At 38.7% G+C, this 22,087-nt stretch overlaps 1 protein-coding gene across 9 annotated transcripts in view; it reads left to right on the top strand.

Annotated features, from left to right (window-relative positions):
- The window catches only part of SH3KBP1 (SH3 domain containing kinase binding protein 1), a 232,221-nt gene that overhangs the window by 198,063 nt on the left and 12,071 nt on the right, over nt 1-22,087 (top strand). For all 9 annotated transcript variants that reach the window (XM_061453237.1, XM_061453241.1, XM_061453236.1 and 6 more), the window contains 4 exons: nt 682-733; nt 4,836-4,916; nt 7,482-7,644; nt 13,017-13,102. In XM_061453237.1, the coding sequence (XP_061309221.1) occupies nt 682-733; nt 4,836-4,916; nt 7,482-7,644; nt 13,017-13,102 (382 nt within the window). The remainder of the gene's footprint in view (nt 1-681; nt 734-4,835; nt 4,917-7,481; nt 7,645-13,016; nt 13,103-22,087) is intronic.

Here is a 22,087-nt window from a genome sequence, read left to right as displayed (position 1 = left end):
GCTAATTTGGTTGTCATGTTTCTCAGCCACACCGTTACAGATCTATTAGGAAAATTGTCATAATAAAGAAGATAAAAGTAAAAAGTACAGACTAGTTGGAATAATTTATTTCATTTCAACAGACATCTAAAACTCTGATAACTGTCTTTCACAACTGGAGCTGTAGATTTCTCATAGTGAATGAATAAAATGCAACCTTTGCAGTATTTCCTGTGTTCTGCACTTTTGCTCCATTTATGCATCTGAAAAAACAGGCTTCAGATTTTGCCATGCCTATCTGTTTTTCTTGTGTTTGGTGGGGTTCTTTTCCAAAATGGGTTGGAATATTTACAAGACTAAAATTTAAATGACTAGGTTTCTTAGGTAAATCAAGGATCATGTACTTCTCTCACCTTAAGGCACATGAACTGGACTTTTTTTTTTTTTCATTTTTTACCCCTCTCAGCAGAACATTTCAGTTGCAAAGGTAAAAAAATGAAATTTCATTTGTCAATGATATTTTCTCTCTTCAAATTTGTTTTAATGAAGTTATTCCAGGGAAATTTTTGACAGATCTGTAGTGTCAAGATTTGTAGTTATTAATGGTAAGCAATGTATTATTGCTATTAATGGAAACCTTTGTATGAATGAGGTTTACAGGCATTTTAAAACAGTCTGTTTTCTTCTGTTATTAAATTTTAGAGACCGAAGAAGCCACCACCTCCAGCAGCTCCTATCATCAAACAAGGATCAGGTAAGGTGCAGCTGATGCTGTACAGCATATGTCAGTGAGCACATGTCAATCTAAATAAAGAGTACTCAAATTTATATAGAATTTATCTGTATCAAAATTGATAAGCAGGAGGTGCCTAGAAAACAACTAATAACTAAGAATCAAGTTGCAAAAATGTGATAACCCTGAAAGGCTGGTGCACTTTTTAAGTATATTGCAGGCAACCATCTTCACCTCTTTTAAATGCCATATTTTACCCCTTGAACATGTTAAGTCAGAGCAAGCATTGATACTTCAGTTTTTACAAGTTCTCCAGTTCTGTTCCTTGACTGAAATTGATTGTATGCATGTCTTTGCAGTATACACCCAGTATGCTGGAGTCTGAGCATACCTGCAAGAGGAAACTGCATTCCCTTTACATCTCCAGATCTGGTTCATTCTAGAGATAAAGAGCTTTTTAGCATGTCCATAAGATAGTTCCAGAGAACTTGGCTGTAATACAGTGTCCTCATCTGAGTTGCAGTAAATGAGCTGCAGATCTGCATGAATGCTGGACCTTTCTGTCTGTCTCCAGGTTCTGTGCCATATGTAGATTCTTAATTTTCAATTTTCATAGCTGTAAGAATAAAACTTAAAGGAGTTATCCTGAACCTGTTCATGTAGATAATGGTTTTGCAAATGTATTAAGGGGCTGATGATTTTGCAAACAGATGAGTACTAGCGAAGCTGGCTTTGGAATATGTTAGACTAAATTGTGTATGAATACTGAGAGCTGAAACCACTTGTATTGGTAGTTTTAAAATGACCTCTCAATACAAATTTTCAAAAGTGCCTGCGTGATTTCCTTTTTCCATGAAACTCAGAAACAGTTAAAATACCTACATGCTTGGCAGTTCTGACCTCAGAAACCAAATTCCAGTTCTGTTCAGCAAAAGGCAGGGGATGCTGTCAGTTTTCATTTGTAATGCAGTTTGGTGGAAACATAAGTATGGCTGGAATTCTTTAATCCCTTAACTCCGATCCATTTGTTAAAATTCTGCAACAGCACTACCACTTCCCCCAGTGTTGGCACACATTAGAAAAGCGAAATGAACACATTCAATCTATCCAGATAATTTTACTTGTCACTATGGTCTGTTCCAGGTTTCAGTGCTTTAAAACGTAAATTTCCCTCTCCCGCAGTCTTGATCTATTAATAGAAGAAAAAGTTACACCCGTGTACAATCTACTGTGAATCAATAGGCTATAATTTAGATAGTTTTAATTTGTCAAGCAGTCTCCAACTACAGAATCATGACTTTAAATATTTAGTTTACTTATTGACACCCATGGTTTATTCTTCACTCTGTCTTTAGACTCATAGAAACATGAATTTGATTTTAAGATCAGTAACAGTGTCCAGAGAGAGCAGTATAACCTTGCCATCTAGTGGCGCCTGCTTATTAAATATGTCTTAGTGACAACTTTAGAAAAGCTCTATAAAACATTGTATTTCTTTCAATTTATATGCCTATAATTAGAGAATACTACTTTTAATATTTTTGTACCTGTTAGCATGCAATGCATTAGTTGTGTCACCATAGGAAGATAATATGCCTGTTTTCAGAAAGAAAAATGGATGCATAAAGGATGCAGACAATTCAGTCAAGGCCATATAAGTCTGTGGCAAAGCCAAGGCTATTGCTGTTCTTTGTTTTCATACTCAGTCTTTGACAAGTCTTGGCTGGTTATTGTAGAATCACAGAATGATTAGGGTTGGAAAGGACCTTAAGATATGCAGTTCTAACCCGCCTGCCATGGACAGGAATGTGTCACGCCTAGACCATGTCACCCAAGGCTCTGTCCTACCTGGCCTTGAACGCTGCCAGGAATGGAGCGTTCACCACTTCTTTCGCAACCTGTTCCAGTGCCTCACCACCCTCACAGTAAAGAACATCTTCCTTATATCTAACCTGAACTTGCCCTGTTTAAGTTTAAACTCTGTTTTTTTACAAGGGTATCCTTGTTATGCACAGGAGTTTTTTCTGATAGATATGTAAAGGTGAAAACTATGTGTTTATTATGGACTATTATTACTATCCTGGCATCATCTACCTTGTCAAATTATCACTTTACTGAGATAATACTATATTTTACCACATCCCCACATCAAGCCTTACTGTTAATGACAGGTAACAACATCCAGTGATGTTTCTGTATATTTAATCAGTCATAGTGATGAATAAATTGATAACTGTCAGTTGAAGCCTAAATAATTAAATATCAGTATCTTCTGATGCAGAGCATAAAATCAGAGCAGGGAATTAGAGCTGGTCTTTGTAGTATAAGCAGCACATATGTGAAGGAGGTGTCTAGTTTGTATTATAATATAGCTGAAAGTTTCGCTGTATTTCCAGATCTGCATAGCAGTAGACTTCCAGGGCCATCTGTGCTGGGCTACTATACAAAGTAATGTGAAAACTGGAGAGCCAAAGTTAGGTGCACAAGTCCCTTTGGAAAGCATTAGGCATTTCACCGAGTACCTGGGATAAGCAATACACCCGCATCTAGTCTGGAGGGTAAGAATATTCTTCCAAGTCCCTCTGGGAGCTTGTACAGTGTTCACCAGAGCTTCCTCGCAGGTGACTTTCTTATGGCAGCTAAGGCAGGATCATGGTGCCTGCCTAAGTTCTTATTAATTTGGGGGTGACAACACAGGCAGGGAGTAGACTTGTGCCTGGGAGCTCGCCAGTATTTGTAGGCTCACTGGTTTAGAAATGTCCTAAAAATATCCCTCTGTGTGTTAATGATGACTATTAATCTTACTGTAATTAGGTATACGGACTTGTGTCTCTTTTTCTTGAACATGCTAGTATGTGCAAGACTATCAATATGTTGACTTGTGCTTTGCATAACTTGTGTTTAGAAAGTCTTTAATTTGTTTCTAGCAACACTTCAGGAGTGAAGTATTTTAATAGAACCATTTTAGTTGAAAAGACCCTTAAGATCATACAATCCAACCATAAAATGGGAATTTGGTATTATTTATTGCCATGATAAGTGATGCAAATGCTGCCTGTCCAAAAGCACAGTTATGTAAAGAAACAAGGGCCAACGATGAGTAGTGATTTCTGGGAACCAGGTTCAGAAGAGAGTTGTGACAGAACATTCAAAAAATGTAAATGTATTTTAGAAGTGCATATAATAGAATAGATTGAAGAAAAAAATTGCATGTGTTCCCTGCCCTGCCTCCTCACTTTTCTTGGATATCATCTACTGTAATTTTTACTGGAATACTGATAGTCCTAGCTAAAGCAGTTTTCAACACTACTAAGTTGAAATGGTATTAGCACCTAGTATTTAGCCAGTGCAGTGAAGCCAATATCCAGTAAAGCATTTCTTGTAATACAAGGACTGGAAGATTGCATCTTTCCTGTGCCAGGAAATTTTTGCGAAATCTTCCCATTGTTGGTGCCACAAGTTCCCGTATTCCTACCAGCAACAGAAGTCAGTATGTCAGGGTCTTCACTACAGAGGCAGAAGGCAACAGAGGCTTACACCTCCAGGCTATAAACTGTCGATTAAAACAGTCGTGCAGAATACTGTCAGTACTACTGTTCTCATCCTTCTAGCATGTTGAAGTGAACAGCTAGTACTAGAGTTGAAAAAGAGAAGGGTACTCAATGTAAAATAAGCCCTGTGTTTGTCTGTATTAAGTATTCTTTTGGCAGAAATGCCCAATTAATTTATTCTAATTAATTGATCCTAATTATTCTCCACACTGTTGAATTGTTCAATTAAGTATGTCTACAATGGTAAAGAATCTTTTCACACTCTAAAAATCTGTAGTTATTGAATTATTTTTAATTTTTATTATTTTTATTTTTACGGGATGGTCAGAAAGTACCTGTTCCTTTGAGATACACATTTTGGAAACTGTGAACCTGATCTGGGAGAACATAAATATGTAGTTGCTTTTTTTGTCATATTGATGTAAGCAAATACTTGAATCTAGGTTTATGTTCAGTTTTAGCGAGACATTTTCAAATCAGAGCATGCAAAAAGCCTAAGAAATTGCAGAATTAAATCGTATGTGCTGGTTTGTTGACTTCTTCAGAATTCCAAATTTTCCTTTCTTTGACAGGTACTACAGATCGAAAGCATGAAATCAAAAAGGTGCCTCCTGAAAGGCCAGAATGTCTTCCTAATCGAACAGAAGAAAGAGGTATGAAATGTGCTTTCCTGCCTGCTCTCTGCAGAGAGACAGGGAAATGGAACTGATGCACATCCTCATTTCTCAGTTTCTGTTTTCATTAAGTGCACTGTTTGATGTTTATTTCCCACTCTGATAGATCTTTGATGTTGCACATTTTAGAAAGGATCTCATTGTTGCCTTAGAACTGAATTCAGGGTATTCAGTTGTACCAATCCAGAGCTGGTAAGCGCTTGCAGCCTCGCCTGAAGTCAAGGGGAAATACGCTCTCAATGCATAAAATGCTGTCTAAAACTCTGTGCTCAGTAAAACACAGGCCCTTCATCAAGTAAAATACCCCAGATTAGTGTCTATTTTTTTCTTAACATCTATATGCTTTGGTTCTCTAGTTGAAAGCTGGGTTAGTGGTTTTCCTGCATCACAGAGGGGTTTTGTGAAGATCTAGTCATCAATACTTATGAATCATGCCATTAGCATAGTCACAGAAGTCATAGGCAAGTCTGTGAAGAAATGAAAAAATTCTGTCTTCAAAGCCAGGTTTAAACATTGCGAGGAATGGGACACTGTACCACACAGAGCACTGACAAGCAAATTAAACCTTTAATGGTTTCATGGTATTCATTGTGCATTCTGAATAGTTTGGGGATAATAGTTACACTGATTCTCTAATGGTGTCAAGTTTCATTCGTTTAAGCAGATTCTTACATTATATAGACAAGTTTGTTTATGGGATTTCTTAACTTTTAAGTATTCAACCTTGCAGTCTTGTAAAAGGCACAGGTATGCACATGTCTGAATGCATTAGATGCGGTTACAGTTCAGTGCCAGAACATTCAGACTTTGCCCGAAGATCTGTTTCTGGATATATGTCTCAGTGATCTGACAGGTGTTGTAGCAGTTTCATCTACATATGTTTATTTCTGGTTATGTGTGCTACTTCTTGTGATTATCTTAGCAATAAAACCCTTTGCTTTCCATTTTGGATTTAAAAAAAAAGCTGTCAAAATGGTGGAGGAAGTATAAACATGATACTGTCCAAGGGTATAAATACAGGTAGCTTTTCTGAATGTTGAAAAGAGGTTGTAGGAGTCATGTGTACATTTCTGGAGTACCAGGAAGTGGCAGGTATTGTTCAGTGAGGTGTGGCAGCAAGGGTGGCTCAGGAATGTTCTTTATGCTGTGTGTTGGTACACTGCCTAGGCCATCCCTCACACATAGTTCGGGAGGCCTTGGGTGACATGGTTTAGTGTGAGGTGTCCCTGCCCATGGCAGGGGGGTTGGAACTAGATGATCTTAAGGTCCTTTCCAACCCTAACTATTCTATGATTCTATGATTCTTGGACACTGGTGCAGTATAAATCGCTATAGGAGTAACTGTGTAAAAGTTACACAATACACTGGAAAAGCTTCAGTGTTACAGAGGACCCAACAAATTGCATCAACTGAAAGTGTACTGAAAGAGGGTGTATCCTTGTGAACAGTCACTTACTGGAGTATTCCAAATCTCCTGTGGACTGTGTTTCTGGTGATTTATTCCGTGATCCTCACAGACTGAAACCTAGAACCCATTAAGGAATACCCTTATAAAAATCCCGTGGGAGGAACACTGCCAAGACCTCTTACACATATACAGAGATGTAATATTCACAACATATTGTAGACAGTGTTATCAAGGGAAGTGGGTGTTGACATAGTAGGATACAGAGAACAAAACTTCGGTCCCTTTGGTCCCCCTTGGGAGTTTTGTCCTTTCTTTAAGAAGAATCAGGTTTCCTATGGTGTGGCAAATGTGTTTACATGTTTCTTTTGTATTATGAATTTAGAGCATATTATTTACAAGAGTTATTCATATATATTGTACATCGCATGCTCACAGGCATTGTGTGTTTGGCATTGGGTATTAGTATTGCGGCACTTCCCAACTATGCATAATCAGTTCTGCAAATGATCTGTTTTTTCACTGGTAAGCTGAAAACTTCAGCGTGTAAGTCTGTGCTTAAAAGTCTAAATAAAAGGTCTGATTTTCCTGAGGGGTTTACATCCTGCCAAACATTGCTAAATTTTAATACTTGTATTTTCATTTAACTGTGGTTCACTTGAAACACACTTTTATTTTCCTCCCAATAACGGTATTTCTCTGTTTGCTCAAGAGATGTTAAGGATATCCAGCATAATTATTTTTGTGACCTTCTAACTTAATATTGTTTTATATTAGAATTTGATGTAAGTTGTGCTCATGGGATATTGTTCCATATGGTACGTAATTTGTTGCCATTCTTTTTTTTTACACTCAGAAATCAGCATTCCTATTCAGACACTGCACACACATTTTGGCCAAGAGGAATTACAGACAAGAACAGTCAGGCAGGGCAAATATCTGATATGTGGTAAACATCTTATGTCAAATAAAGAAATAAAGTATTATTTAGGACAGATGTGGAAAGGAGATAAGGTTTTTGTTTGTATACAGTGTATGTACAGTTGAAGATTTCTTGTTTAATTGCAGACTTACAAGTGCTAATGCATTCCACTTAATAATATCTGTGTTCTTTATTCCTGGAAATAATTGATTTAAAGAAAGATCAGAGAGAGAGCAAAAGCAGTTAGATTTGCAGAAGCCTTCAGTTCCTGCTATACCTCCGAAGAAACCTCGGCCACCCAAAGCAAACTCTGTGAATAGACCTGGTACCTTGCCCCCAAGACGACCAGAAAGACCAGCTGTGCCTGTGACTCATACAAGGTACTATTCTTCCTCTGTCCACTGATTTTGGGTTTAGTGAAAAAAACATAGAAGCATAGAATTTACATACAGTTAAAGAATTTAGCTTTTACAGTTAATGCCACAATTTATTTTATGGTAAACTGTATTTAAAGAACAAAGAAAAAGAAAAGAAAAGCCATCTAGTCACCTGGCTGATTCATAATTATCTTCTCAAAAATAATAGTCTTAGATTGTTCATTGCTGATTCATTTCTACTGAAGAAAACACTGTAACATCATCGTTTCCACTGCAGAATATGTGGGAAATACCTGCATCAGTAAGTTAAACTGGTGTTGAATTTCTTAGTTTACCTCAAATTATTTCAGCTTAGTATTGGCACTAAGTCAGTGCAAAAGCTTGGATTGTACTGAGGAACAGCATCAGACAGTGCATATTTCAAATACTGTCAGTTTGGTTTCAGTCTTTTTTCTTTCATCATTTTAGATCAATTTTGAGACAAATACATGTGTCTTCATACAATGTTCTTTAAGCTGGTGCCACTGCAGAATGCTGCTGTCAAATATGTATGTTCTAATGTTGGTTGTTATTCTATAGTTACATGATGCTCTTTATCAAAGGTGGTTACAGCCTTTGAGGAGCACTGGGAAGTTGGTCTTGCCAACATAATTCCATTTAATTTTTGTAGAGATTGGAAAAGCAGAGGTTGCAGAAATTAAAGGCCTTGCCTGTAGTCCTAGTGAAGTCTAGATGGCTGCATTAGTCATTAGCATCTGGGTTTTGCACTCTAGACTTCCTTTATGCATAGTAAATAGAAATAGGTGAAAAGCAGAAAAAAGCAGTTGCCTAAAATGGGAAAGCTTCACATCTTGCGGAACTACTAGAATACAGGCACAATACTATTAGAAAAAATAACTACCATTGAACTACTGGAGTTCAAGTATACTGATAGTGAATTAAATATCAATATGGAGTATTTGGGTAGAGTGGAATAAAATCCTAGTCATTGGTTCCCGTCATTCCTCCACATATAATACATCAAACAAATGCTCTGAGAGTGGAATCTGAGACATATAAAATGAAAAAATGGGGACTGCCTGATGCTGCCAGTTTCATCTTACTGAAGTGCTTTGACTGTGGCGGCAAAGTGTGTTGACTTCTCTGAGAGAACTTCTCACCCTTCCTTCCTAGGTGCTACTGTCACAGTTTCTTTTGGACTTTTTGGCTTTGAACATGCTTGCCTAGTTATTCCAAAATATAGTCCACACCTGCTGGTCACTTGGGCATGCCTGGAAAAGCAAGTATTTGCTATGATCTTTAGATGTAGCTAAGTAATGTCTTCTTGGCAAGACCAGTACGTATCCTAGCGTTCAGTTCACTGGCTGGGCGCACAAGAGGCTGGGCATACAACGGGGTAGCTATTCTTTTGTCCTGTCCTTTGCCTGGAATATTTTAAACACATTGTAAATATTTTAAACATTTAGAGCTATGGAGGGGTGTTTTATTGCCCTTCTCATTTTCTTTTTTCTAAGTTCGAAGTTAACAAAGTGAAAAAGCAGATCTAAACAGTAACCCTGTTGTGTTCTTTAATTGTCCAAACTCCTCTGTGTCTAGCACAGGAAAAAAAAAATGTTTTTTGCTTTTTATCTAATACTGTTTTATTTGAAAAGGATTTTATTTGTAACAGTAGTGTCGTGGTTTAAACCTAGCCAGACAGCTCGTTAAATCAAAATTTAGAAGGGAAGGTGATTTTTAGGGTGGTGGTGATGCATGCTGATGATCTCAGTGCTAGTAGTTTCCTAATGAATTTCTTCAGCAGCTAATTCAAATTAATGGATTTACCTCATATAACTCTTTTGCCTGGTAAGCTCTAACTTGTAAGGGTGTCTTGTAGGAAGAGAGCAGGAAATGCACATAATTAAATAATCCATGGAATAGACTTCAAATTACTTGAATTATTAAGAAATGTGAAACTTCACATGGAAGCAGTCACTTCAGTAAGTGCATTTTACTTTTAAAACAGTTCAGTTTTATAAGATAGTGAAGATTTTTAAGACCTGCTGGTATGCATTTCCAGACTATGAAAAACCTAAGGCAATTACAATAAAAATTGAAACAGCAGAATTTTTGCTCACCTGTCGTGTTTTAACCCCAGCTGGCAGCTTAGCTCCACACAGCTGCTCACTCATTCCCTGACAGTGGGATAGGGGTGAGAATCAGAAGGGCAGAAATGAGAAAAATCATGGGTTGAGATAAAGACAGTTAAACAAGTAAAGCAAAAGCTGTGCATGCAAGCAAAGCAAAATAGACTTCTTTCAGCGTGTCCCATCGGCAGGCAAGTGTTCAGCCATCCCCAGGAAAGCAGGGCTCCATCATAGTAACGGTGACTTGGGAAGACAAATACCATAACTTTGAATGTCCTTCTCATCCTCCTTCTTCCCCCACCTTTTATTGCTGAGCACAGTGTCATACAGTATGGGATATCCCTTCAGTCAGCTGGGGTCAGCTGTCCTGGCTGTGTCACCTCCAGCTTCTTGTGCCCCCCCCACCTTCTCACTGGCAGGGCAGTGTGAGAAACAGAGAATGCCTTGACACTGTGTAAGCCAAGCTCAGCAATAAAAAAAAACACCTCCCCATGTTATCAACACTTACTTCATCTCAAATCCAAAACAGCATTGTGCAGGCTGCTAGAAAGAAAATTAACTCTATCTCAGCCAAAACCAGTACATGATCCTAGGGGGAAAAATTGCTGTAGTTATAAAGTGAGTTCTGTGAGATTTCCATGGCAGCTGCTGAGCAGAAGAGAGTTTTTATTTTTCTGTTCTGGGTAAGTGGCTTGCATCTCATATCTCTCACTGATTTTTTTGTGGTGACGACTGCTATTCCGTTTAAATGTAATCATTCTTCCTTGGAGGCAGGTTAGGGCTTCAAGGGCAAAAGGAAAGACAAAATCCATGTGAGACAGAGAATAGATGTCCATTTCCTCCAAAGGCTTCAAAACTTATTTAACCTGTGATGATACAACTTACGGATGAGTCAACTCTCTGGAGCAGGCAAGCCATAAGGACGTACAGAAAGTACATTTTTACAGTCAGTCTAAACCAATTTGCCTCCATGCTGCTGCTAACCGTGGCAGGTTCCATCTCCTGGCAGCCTGTTCCTGTAGCCTCCCTTATGTTAGCACCAGCATTTGTGCAGCCGTTCAGCCATATGGGTCAGGGAGTTGCTCCAGATGGCAATTAATCAGTTTGCAGTGGGATTTCTATTAGTGTGAGGTTTCTTTCAAGCTGATCATAGAATAATAGAATCATAGAATAGTTAGGGTTGGTAAGGACCTTAAGATCATCTAGTTCCAACCCCCCTGCAATGCGCAGGGACACCTCACACTAAACCATGTCACCCAAGGCTTTGTTCAACCCGCCCTTGAACGCCGCCACGCATGGAGCATTCACACCTTCCTTGGGCAACCTATTCCAGTGCCTCACCACCCTTACAGTAAAGAACTTCTTCTTTATATCCAGTCTAAACTTCCCCTGTTTAAGTTTTAACCCGTTACCCCTTGTCCTATCAGTACAGTCCCTAATGAAGAGTCCCTCCCCAGCATCCTTGTAGCCCCCCTTCAGATACTGGAAGGCTGCTATGAGGCCTCCACACAGCCTTCTCTTCTTCAGGCTGAACAGCCCCAACTTCCTCAGCCTGTCTTCATACAGGAGGTGCTCCAGTCCCCTGATCATCCTTGTGGCCTTCCTTTGGACTTGTTCCAACAGTTCCGTGTCCTTCTTATGTTGAGGACACCAGAACTGTACACGGTACTCCAGGTGAGGTCTCACAAGAGCAGAGTAGAGGGGCAGTTTGCTGGGAAATGTATGTGTGCAGAACAAAGTAGTCAAATGTTCATTGCCAGTCAGCCAAGAAGCTAAGTTGCTTCTTAGAGATTTACAAACACATAAGTGATTTTTAAAAATAAAAAGGCCAAAAAATAAGAAAACTAATTGTCAGGTGGATCACTTGGAGAATATCCTTATCATCTCACCAATTAATAAATGTTTCTAGGAATGTGTTATATTTCTACTCTTTCCTTCCTGGTGCAGACTGCTTGCCATATTGACAGCTGTGTAGCACTCTTTTTTTTTTTTCAGGTCATAAACTGCTTGCTTATCTTTTTTATTTCATAGAACATATATTGCCCTACCACGGTGTCTGACAGGATATATGTTCACTTAATTTTTTAATACAAATTTTCAGACTTCCTGAATTCTGAAATAGGGTTTCCAGCAACTTTGTACTTTGCTCATAAATGGCTGCCATGAGTTGAGGTTCAGGCCATCTGTCATCAGCTTATGGCATCAAAAGCAAAGACAAATGAAAAAGTCAACAAGATTCAGGAGCTCACTATGTATTTTACTTTTGATGGGTACTTATTGCTCTTCATAGAAATGTACCTCTGCCTGGGTTGTTTCAGGGACAGATCTATATTTTTACCTATAATTTAGGTACCTTACATACATCATAATTGTTACATTGCTATGCTGGGAATAGTCATTGTGGAAAAACTATGATATGTGTTAGGTGACCTGATAATGATTATGTACAATTGATTGCGTTAATTGGACAGTTGTTATAACAGTAAATGTCACAGGGATTTGTCTGTGTGGCTTGTGCAGTGCCAAGCTACTCACCTGCCACTTGCCCATTTTAAATTAAATGTTTCAGTAGTTGCATTATTCTAGTAAACTTAAATAGTTGTGTGATAGAAAGTTCTATGAAGAAACAGTAATCACATTGCCTGTGTTTGATCTCCTGTTTGATTTAAAAATAGTTCCTCTGCATAAAGTATCACCAATCTTTACACTTGCCCATTCCAAAGACATTTCAGAGTAGATGATCTTGGTTCTTTAGACCTGTGGAAAAATATTAATAGTCTAATCTCATGAGCAACATGCAAAAATGTGTTGAGTAGCTGCATTTATGAGTTAATACCCGGAAGCATTGAAATGCAAAGTGCTAGCTTGAGATTCTCTCCCTTTCTGCACGAGATAGTCCATTGCTGTAGTTTATGCAAGGCAATTAATTAGAAAAAAATTTAAACAATGTATTGAAGAATGTCCCTTTGCCCTTAGATTTCCTTCACGCTGAGATGCTGTGAACATCTGAAGAATTATTCAGGACACTACAGTCTAAAATAGGCTATTTTGACAGGTGTTAAGGAGAAATGAGATAAGGTTAATCTACAGCATGTCTACTTACTGGAGATTATCTGACACATTGCTATTACTCTGGTGCTACAAAGGAAAGAATATTTCACTCTCTCATTAGTAATTGCAAGTTAGCTATTAATTTACTGTAACATGAAAACTCCAGTAAAATATCTGTTCTTCTTGATCCAAATGCAGGAGTGATAGTCCAAAAGTGGAATTAGTGGGCAGTACAGTATCCGGCACTCTAGAGAAAGACTCCTCTGAAAGAAGCAATGACATCGGTAAGTTACAGTGCTTTTTAAAGTTTACCTAAGAAGTTTATGGTGCAAATTTATGCTTTTTAGTGACTTTGTTATGATTTGAAGGGTAGATTGAGGGTTTGGCAATGTATGTGAGTGCATTTATATCATCTTTTAATTGCAAAATTAAAGGATCATTTGTGCTTTAAAAGTTTTATCAGGGTTTTGTGTTATTAAATAAAAAAAATAAAAAGGAAATATGGAATGGTGAGCTATTTTGAATAGGAGGGCTTTTGTTATTTCTGTTAAAAGTCTGAAAAAAATGAGAAGGCCAACAATAAGTCATACTTGTTTAACAGCTGTAATATTAGTGCTGCCCTGCTTTTAATGCTACAAAAGATTGTGGGGTTGGTGCAGTTAGTAACCTTTACCTTTTCTAATACATAAGAACAGAGACCCAGTTCAGGCCAATTTGGATAAATTTTACTGCAAACACCAATTTAAAACAGTCTAAATTTCTCTTGAAAATAATAATCTGTGTTTCTGCAACACAAACAGTTTAGTCAGGAAATCACCTGGACAGGAGTAACAAGAGGTTATTTTTCTGTCTTCTCTCATCCTCCTTCCTTCTCAAGTTGGCAGTGCAGGAGAGATGTTTGCTGGGGTCGGTGCCACAGTAAATGACACTTGGAAAGCAAGGTGCTCTGACTCTTGCCCCAGGGCTGTAAGCAAAAGCTGGGACAGCCATCTTCTACCTCTACTTAGAAATATGTCGGCAGCAGCTGCTGCCGTCACTCTCCTCCTGCAGTCACAGCTGTGCCATGAGACCTGTTTTTGTAAAAGGCAGAGCAAGGGTACCCTGAACATGTAAGCATTGCTACCTTTCACTGGTACCCTTAAATGTTATTTCAGTGTGGCTGGTTTCTACCCAGACTGCTTTATTAATAAAACCTCTCTGTAAAATAGTATACATTCAACAGCCAAACCTGACTTTTCTTTGGGCTTGAAAGCAGAGCTATAGTTATAGACAGAGTGTAATTGCAGTGAAATCAATTGCTGAATTAATTTCACATAGGTTTATAAGCTTTCCACCATCCGTATGTCTGCTTTTTCTTTTTGACCTTCTGCTGTTGATATGGTTTATGATAGTAACATTCTTCTGGAGAAGCAAGTAGTATGTTTTTCCCAGATTTTCATTTGAGTAAACATGGAAAACTAGAAGCTTGTGATAAATTGCATGCATATTTTCATTGTAGACATTCCTATAAAAGAATGGTGTGGAAATACAGTCAAATTCTACTATTTAGTGTTTGTTACCCATGTTTACAAATTTGCTTTGAAGCATGTAAGCCTTTGCTTATTTGAAAGAGAACGCTATAGCTGCAGACAGGGTATAGTGGTGTGATGGAAGTAAACTTTTTTAATTCGTGTTCTAATTTCATAGAATCATAAAATCATTTCCTTGGAGTCCTTTTCATGATAAAATCTTACAGTATTTTGTGGTGTTGGGGGTTTTTTGGTTTGGGTTTGGGTTTTTGGGGTTGTTTTTTTTTTTCCTCTCCTGTATTTTTCTGACAATTTATAAAAGGTTTGGTAGGAAATTTGATTTGCAATAGGTTTTGTTAATCTCCAGAATTTAGGGGGTGTGGATTGTTTTGGGTTTTTTTTAATGGAGAGTAGGAGCCAACAAGACTCCATAAACCAAACCACAGACGCAACATGTTGCAAAGGGTTTGGCTGGTGACCTCCTTTTACCACTAACAAGGGGAACCTGTTGAGCCTAAGGCTGAAATAGTGTGAACACTTAAATAAGTATAACTTGATAGGGTCAAACCAGAATGGCATTTACAAGGGCAAATCATGTTGTTCTAGCCTGTTAGACAACTCATTAAAAGAAAAAAAAGAAATAAATCATGATTTTGGAATGAAAGTGAGCACAAAGATCATAAATGTTATAAATTTTCAGAAAGCTTTTGATGGTTCATGTAAAATATTGTTAAAGAAATAAACAGCCTTTTAAAAGAGGGTAGAGCAATAAACGAGAACTTAATAAGCCAGAACAATTCACAGTGGATTAATGTCTTTTACTATGAGAGAAGGTTTGGAGTTCAGGACAGTTTATGGGGCAGAGTAATTGGAAAGAGTTATGATAAATGTGTTAGATTTATGATTTATTTACAAAGAGAACAATGGGTTGGAGAAATCATGTGGCTAAAATGAGTTATTAGTAAAAATCATAAATGAGTGAGTTGTCCAGTGTATTCCAAAATACTGATGCCTCAGGCAGTGAGTCCATATAATACTTAACTATGATATTGTTACTGGTGTTGCCCAGTGTTGTGTACTTTTGGTAGGACAGGCTCAGCTTCTCTAAGATTCATCCTTCTTGTGAAAAATGGATCTGATTAAATCTATCATTTGATGCCTTTTTGTCAATCCAAATTTACACAAGGAATTAGAGCGGGCCTCTGTGACAGACAAGGTGGAGCTTAGCAGTAGCCTTTGAAAAAAATCAAGGTTAAATAGCCTTTGCAGCAGCTCAGTTGTACAACCATTCCGGTTACTGGGATCCTCTTTATTCCGCCATTGGCTCCAGTGCCATTCCTGGGCTTTTAGAGCTCTTGGGGGGACAGAGGAAAAAGCAGCAATTAGCTCAAGTTGCCTTGCTCTCTTCCATGCTTATGCCTATTACTGGTGGTGAATCATGGACTGAAAATGAATACTACAGAACTCTCCTGCCTTTTGTGCACTGGTGATGTTAAGCTGGATAATGGTTGTCACTTTCTTAGCTCCATAGCTAGTCTAAAGCTCTTGTTCTTTTGTTCAAAGCAGAGACGTACAAAAGCACTGCATAGAGTTTTGGTTATAAAAGCAAACCATACAATAGCTGGATGGAGAGCACTTTGCCATCCCATAAAACCATTTTTAAGGATTTCTAAGTTGGTTCTTTTTCTTTTATCATGGTGAGAGCAAAACTTTTTTGGTAAGGGAGGAAAAGGTAGAGGGTCCTTCCATATGCAGTCTCCCCAGAAACAAACAAGTGGTCAGCAACAACAAAATCAGTAATTCCATCAATGATTGAGAAGCAATATGCAGAGGTGAATTGGGGAATTCAGGTTCAAAACTTGTTTTCTGTCTAGGTCTCCAGTTCTAGATCAGTGTATTAAAAATTGCATGTCTCGGAAATGGCATTTTTCTATTTCTTTTATAAGTAATATTACAGCAGTGGATCACTGTTGTCTAAATGGAAAACCCCACACCTTTAAAAATGTTCTAACCCAACTTTACCAATCAGGAAAGTCACAAATGCTGAGGTGATGTGTGATACTGTACGTAACATTCTGTCAGTTGCATATATGAAAAGTTTTTTTTATGTAGATGTTAGCACATGACTTGATTTCACTAGCATGTTCTGCAGAGTTGTGACTTGACATTTAAATTTCTTGATGATAATACAGAACTGATTACGATTTTGCAATCTGTTCTGACAAGAGCAATTCCTGTTCAGCAACATCTCTGCTGATTATAGATATAATGGCAGCTGTTACCACTGTTGCTCATGCCTTTGCTTCTTTCCACAATCCTTACAAAAAACATTGAAAAACTAGCCTTCAGAATATATTAAGAGGAACCATTCCCCATTCCTCCTCACTTCTTTTTTTTTTCCCTGTTTTCAGTGATGCCTTTACTTTTCTTTCCACACATCTTTCATCCAACTTTTCCTATTTACAACTCTTTGCCATGGGTAACTCTTCTTCATTTCATGAGGGTAAGGCACTTTTTTTCTCCATTTCTTTTCTGTCCTGTCTTTGCTTTAGTTGACAATATCTAGCAAGCAAATACAAGAAGAAGTATTTTGTAGAACACCTATTATATACATGGCTATTATAGCTTTTTTTTTAATTAAAAGTTGAACCTGAGTGTACTGTGACAGAAAATCACCGTAGCATTGAAATTAGAAATCATTATAATTTATTATTGTACCATAAAAAATTTTAGCAGTGGACATGACATCCACACACAGTTTGTCAATGCTGTGGTTTCATTAACCTATTCTTACAGACAGATGGTGTCATTGCAAAGTGTAGTGCATATTTTTCATTATGTCCTTACATGTTACAAAGCAAAAAAACATTCAGTGACATGCTAGGGTGGTTCTCTAGTCTGAAAGAGATAAAACAAAACAAAACATAGAAATCTGAAGAGCACTCACTGGCTTTCAGTGGAAAGTGCATGGTTGTGTCACCCAAGACTTTATCTGCACTATTGCTATGGTTAAATCCCAGTAGTTGCACCCGTTGTTATATCTCATGTACCAGTGACTGCTCTGGACTGACAGGGGCTTTTGAGCTTAGTTTAAAAGGCTTCTATAGCAACATAAGCTACACTGAAGCCCTGTTCTACCAACAGAATAGTACTCCTTATGTAGGATTACATTGATTTCAACATCTTAAATTCATGCCTTATTGCCTAACTTGATTTTTTTTTTTTTAAATTTCACAACATATTGTTACATCTGAGGGCCAGGGTAATGACAGAAACATCTAGCACATATAATAGCTTACTAGATCAAAAACTAATCCTTCCAAAAAATTACTGAATTATGCCAATTAATTATTGGTATTATTTCTGCAAGTGAGGATTTTAACTATATATATACATACACACTTTGGAATCCAGTGGTGAAACAAGTCTTGTCTTTCTGAAATAGGCTTTCTTTGGAATCATCTAACACTTAAAATCATATGGATATAGCTGAGTGATTTGAAGAATAAGCCACAAAGAAATAAAAATAGAAAATCTGCTGTGGTAATGCTCAGTTAATCCACAAGAGAAGCAGTTTCAGTGCTTTGCAAAAAGACTGAGCTGCACAGGCGCTTCCCACACAGAGCCAAGCAGACACATCTTTTCCATATTTTTCCTGCCTCTTTACACATTTTGCATAGTATTTATGAAAGCAGTTAATAATCTTTATCAGTGCTAACATAAGGCACATATGCCTTCATTGATTCCTGCTTAAACATATAGTGTTGGTATGAGTTTTCTTAGATTCTTTGAAAACTGGTTAACATGAGTCCAATTTCCAGCATTTCTTCAGACTTTAATCTTCAGAGCATTTGCTGGTGGATCATGGAGTATTGGCCGAATCCACATTAGTAGCCATACTCTTTTTGTCTTTCCTTCTAAGGCTGGTGCTAACTTCCCTCGAAAGGTGGCTAAAAATCCCCTGCTTGAAAATATCGAATAACCAAATAATAAAAAAATCTTCAGTGTATCTTGTTTCCTTTAACTGTGTTGGTAGTTCTTCTAGAGCTGTAACATGCTCGTATTTGTCCAGAGAGGTGATCACTGCACCTTTGGAAGAAAAAGTGATCTAATAAGATTTGGGCCGCACTAGGGAAAAAGATGGGGAATATTTCCAGTTTAAGGCTGTAGAATGGAGCAGGTTTGTCTTTAACTCATAGACTGTTATACTGTGAGACACTATAATGATTTTGCCTGAAGGCACAGAATAAAAGTTGGAGAAAAGAAAATACTGGTAAGTGTAAGAGTTGGAGGACAAAATGTGACTTTTATAATGAAGACTGAAGTCTGCCTAAGCAGTTATTTCTTTCTATGCTGCAGTTTATGCTAAGTTTAATAGAGTGAAGCAAAGGAACAGAATTGCCTAACTGGGTTAATTGTAATATTTATGCCAGCGTATCAAAAGTACCCATAAACATAGTTGTGAATTGTAAATATTGGGATATGTTAATGTATCAGGTTTATGTTAATGGTTTATATACATAAAATAATTAGGTCTCTTGCCCCAGAGGGTCCAAAAAAAGCCAGTAAACCAGAAATTTAAACCGTTCTCCATGTGTGACAAGTTGAGGTGCATGGAAACAGCATATCCATTTCTTCTAGCTCAGTTTTCTTGACCTTTCAGTTCTTTCTTGGCATCTTCTGAATTGTTAAAAATAAAATCCTTATGAGGGCACTGGCAGGTGGTTAGCAAAGCTCATTATGGCAGCTTCCTACATTCAGCTATTAAAACCATAAAAGTTAGGACTGAAAAGGAATTATTTATATGTACTTCAGGAAAGGTAGCTGTCCAGTGATTGTCCTGAGAAGCCAGGTTAGCTAAGCTGTTTCCCTTCCAAGGGAAAGAACCATGTGGGCAGGACTCCCTGCCTCATTGCTGTTATGCTCCTGAACACAGTAACCCTGTATCCAGGGAGCTCTCCTACTGAAAGTCCATTACACAAATATTAAAAAGTCTGCAGTTCATTATGGATGAGATTCTGCTGATCTGACCCTGGCTGGGAGCATGTCTGTATTTCTTGAAGGGTACAATGCTATTCAGCATTAAGGGAGTAGCAGAATCTGGGTACTTGAAGTAGTTAAAATAATTGTGGTCTCCTGAAAACTTCCAGTAATATTCAGCATGGTTAATAAGTTAATTAGTGCTATATATTGAAAGACATTAATGCAGGTTTCATCTGCCATATCTCTCTCATTTGATCACTTTCAAGATTATTGGATTTAGACCATATATATACACACACTATTTCCCAGGCCTGTTGTTAATCTTTTGAATGTATTGAAGATGATTTTGAAATGAAATCTACCTCTGGCTTTTGTGACATTATTATCTTTAAATTAATTGAATGCCACCTTTGCCTCATTTCTTGCAGCCCTGCTGAATTCCTGTTCTATGAAACCTCACTGTTAGCTTTCTGAATGCATTGATTCTATTATCCATCAGTTTCTATTTCAGTTTTCTCAATGTGAAATCTCTCTGCTAATTCAAAAAACTTTCTGTCTTCATTATGTATAAATCACTTTGCTGCCCAAAGACTAAAAAAACCCCACCTAAATGTAAGATAAAGTGAAGGCCTGGTCACATTTTATGCCAGAATTGCAAATGCGGGGTCAAAAATGGGGAAGGAAGGAAGCATTACAATTTAACTTTTTCTCTCTGTTTTTTTTTCTTCTTGATAGGGAGAGAGGTTGAAGGTTATTTTCCAGGAAGATACAAGTCTAATGAGCCAGGAATGTTTTTCTTAAATAATTGTTTTCTTGGATCTGGGCATGCTTTTAAAACCATCATCATCATGCTTTAAATAACTGTCTTTCCAAATGAACACATCAATGGGGAAAAATATCCTATTCTTAACTGGCTTGGAAGAATACCAGGGAATAATTCTTGCACAGCTAACATGTTTCATATTCGTTAAGTATGTTTGCTCAGTAAGTCAGACATTTTCTTGTATACTACATTACTATATTAGAATTACTCTATCTTTCTTACCATGTCATGAATTACTTCATGAATTACTTGCTTGATCAGTGAGACTGTAATAACGATGAATGTATCTATTTATAGAATCATGGAATCAAGTAGGTTGAAAAAGACCTTTAAGATCATCAAGTCCAATCTTTACCCCAGGACTGCCAAGCCCACCACTAAACCATGTCACAAAGGTCAAACTGATCTCCCCTCAAGATCTCCTCTTATGGCTGCCACTCATGATCTCCGCTCACAGCCACCCCTCATCTGCACCCACAGTGGCCCACACTGTATAGCTGCCACACCTACCACCCATGGCCACCTCTCACACCCCATGGCTGCCTCTGCTCTCTGCTCATGATGTTTCCTCATGATCTTCCTTCATGGCTGCCCCTCACCTCTCATGGCCACTCCTCACATCCCATGGCTGCCCTTGCTCTCTGCTCATGATCTCTGCTCACAGCCAACCTCCCCTCTCCAGTCATGATCTCCCCTCATGAGTGCTCCTACTTTCCCCTCGTGATCTTCCCTCATGGCCACCCTTCCTCTCCCCTCATGATCTCCCCTCACAACAGCCCCTCACCTCTCATGGCCACCCCTTGTCTCCCCTCATGATCGGCCCTCGTGGCCTCTCCTTCTTTCGCCTCACAATCTCCCGTCATGACCACTGCTCATCTCCCCTCATGGCTGCCCCTCCTTTCCCTTCACAAACTCCCCTCATGGCCGCCATGGTCCCTCATGGACACCACTTGTCTCCCCTCATGATCTTCCCTCATGGCCACCCTTCCTTTCCCCTCATGATCTTCCCTTGCGGCTGCTCTTCCTTTCCCCTCAGTCTCCCTCCATGGCTACCCCTCCTTTGCCTTTATGATCTTCCCTCATGGCCCCCCCTCCTCTCCCCTCATGATCTCCCTTTGTGACTGCCCATCCTTTCCCCTCACAATCTTCCCTCATGGCCATGCCTCCTCTTCCCTCATGATCTTCTGTCATCGCTGCCCTTCCTCTTCCCTTCACGACTGCCCTTCGCTCCTCATGGCCACCCCTCCTTTCCCCTCATTATCTCCCCTCATGGCCACCACTTCTTTACCCTCGCAGTCTTCCCTCATGGGTGCTCCTACTCTCCCCTCAGGATTTCTCTCATGGCCACTTTTCATCTCCCCTCATGGCCACCCCTTTTGTCCCCTCACAATCTTCCTTCATGGCTGCCCCTCCTTTTCCTTTGTAGTCTTCCCTTGTGGCTGCCCTTTTCTCATCATGATCTCCCCTCACGACCACCCTTCACCCCTCACGGCCACCCCTTGTCTCCCCTCATGTTGAACAGTGTTTAAATTAATGTTTTCCAGGTTTTGTACAACAGCCACACGTGTGCACTGCAGAGCCTGTTTCCACCCATAACAAGGATTAACCAATAGCTGTCTACTTTATTGTGTGCACTCGCTTCCCCACTCCCTGTACTTCTGCAGGCTTCTGTGCCTCTTTTTGCTTCTCCAACTAAACAAGCCTCACCTACTTAGCTACAAGACCAGATTACCATCAGAGCAGCCTCCTTTCTGCGTTTCATGGAGGTGGTGTTCAGCATGTTTTGGACCAGGATCCAGTCCTCTCCGATGCTCCATTCTCTCTGTAAAGCAGGGTAGGAAATGCTCCTTCCAAGAGATTCTGGAAGACTTGGTCTATAATTGCTTGTAAACCACAGAAGTAGTAAGTGATACAGAAATCCAACAAATATCAACTACCTTTTGCTTAGGGAGCGG

This window comes from Pezoporus flaviventris, unplaced genomic scaffold (assembly GCF_033815535.1).
Source record: "Pezoporus flaviventris isolate CSIRO_AGI_PZ_B2104156 unplaced genomic scaffold, CSIRO_AGI_Pfla_v1 ptg000015l, whole genome shotgun sequence".
NCBI lineage: Eukaryota > Metazoa > Chordata > Aves > Psittaciformes > Psittacidae > Pezoporus > Pezoporus flaviventris.
This window is presented reverse-complemented; position numbering and strand designations above follow the sequence as displayed.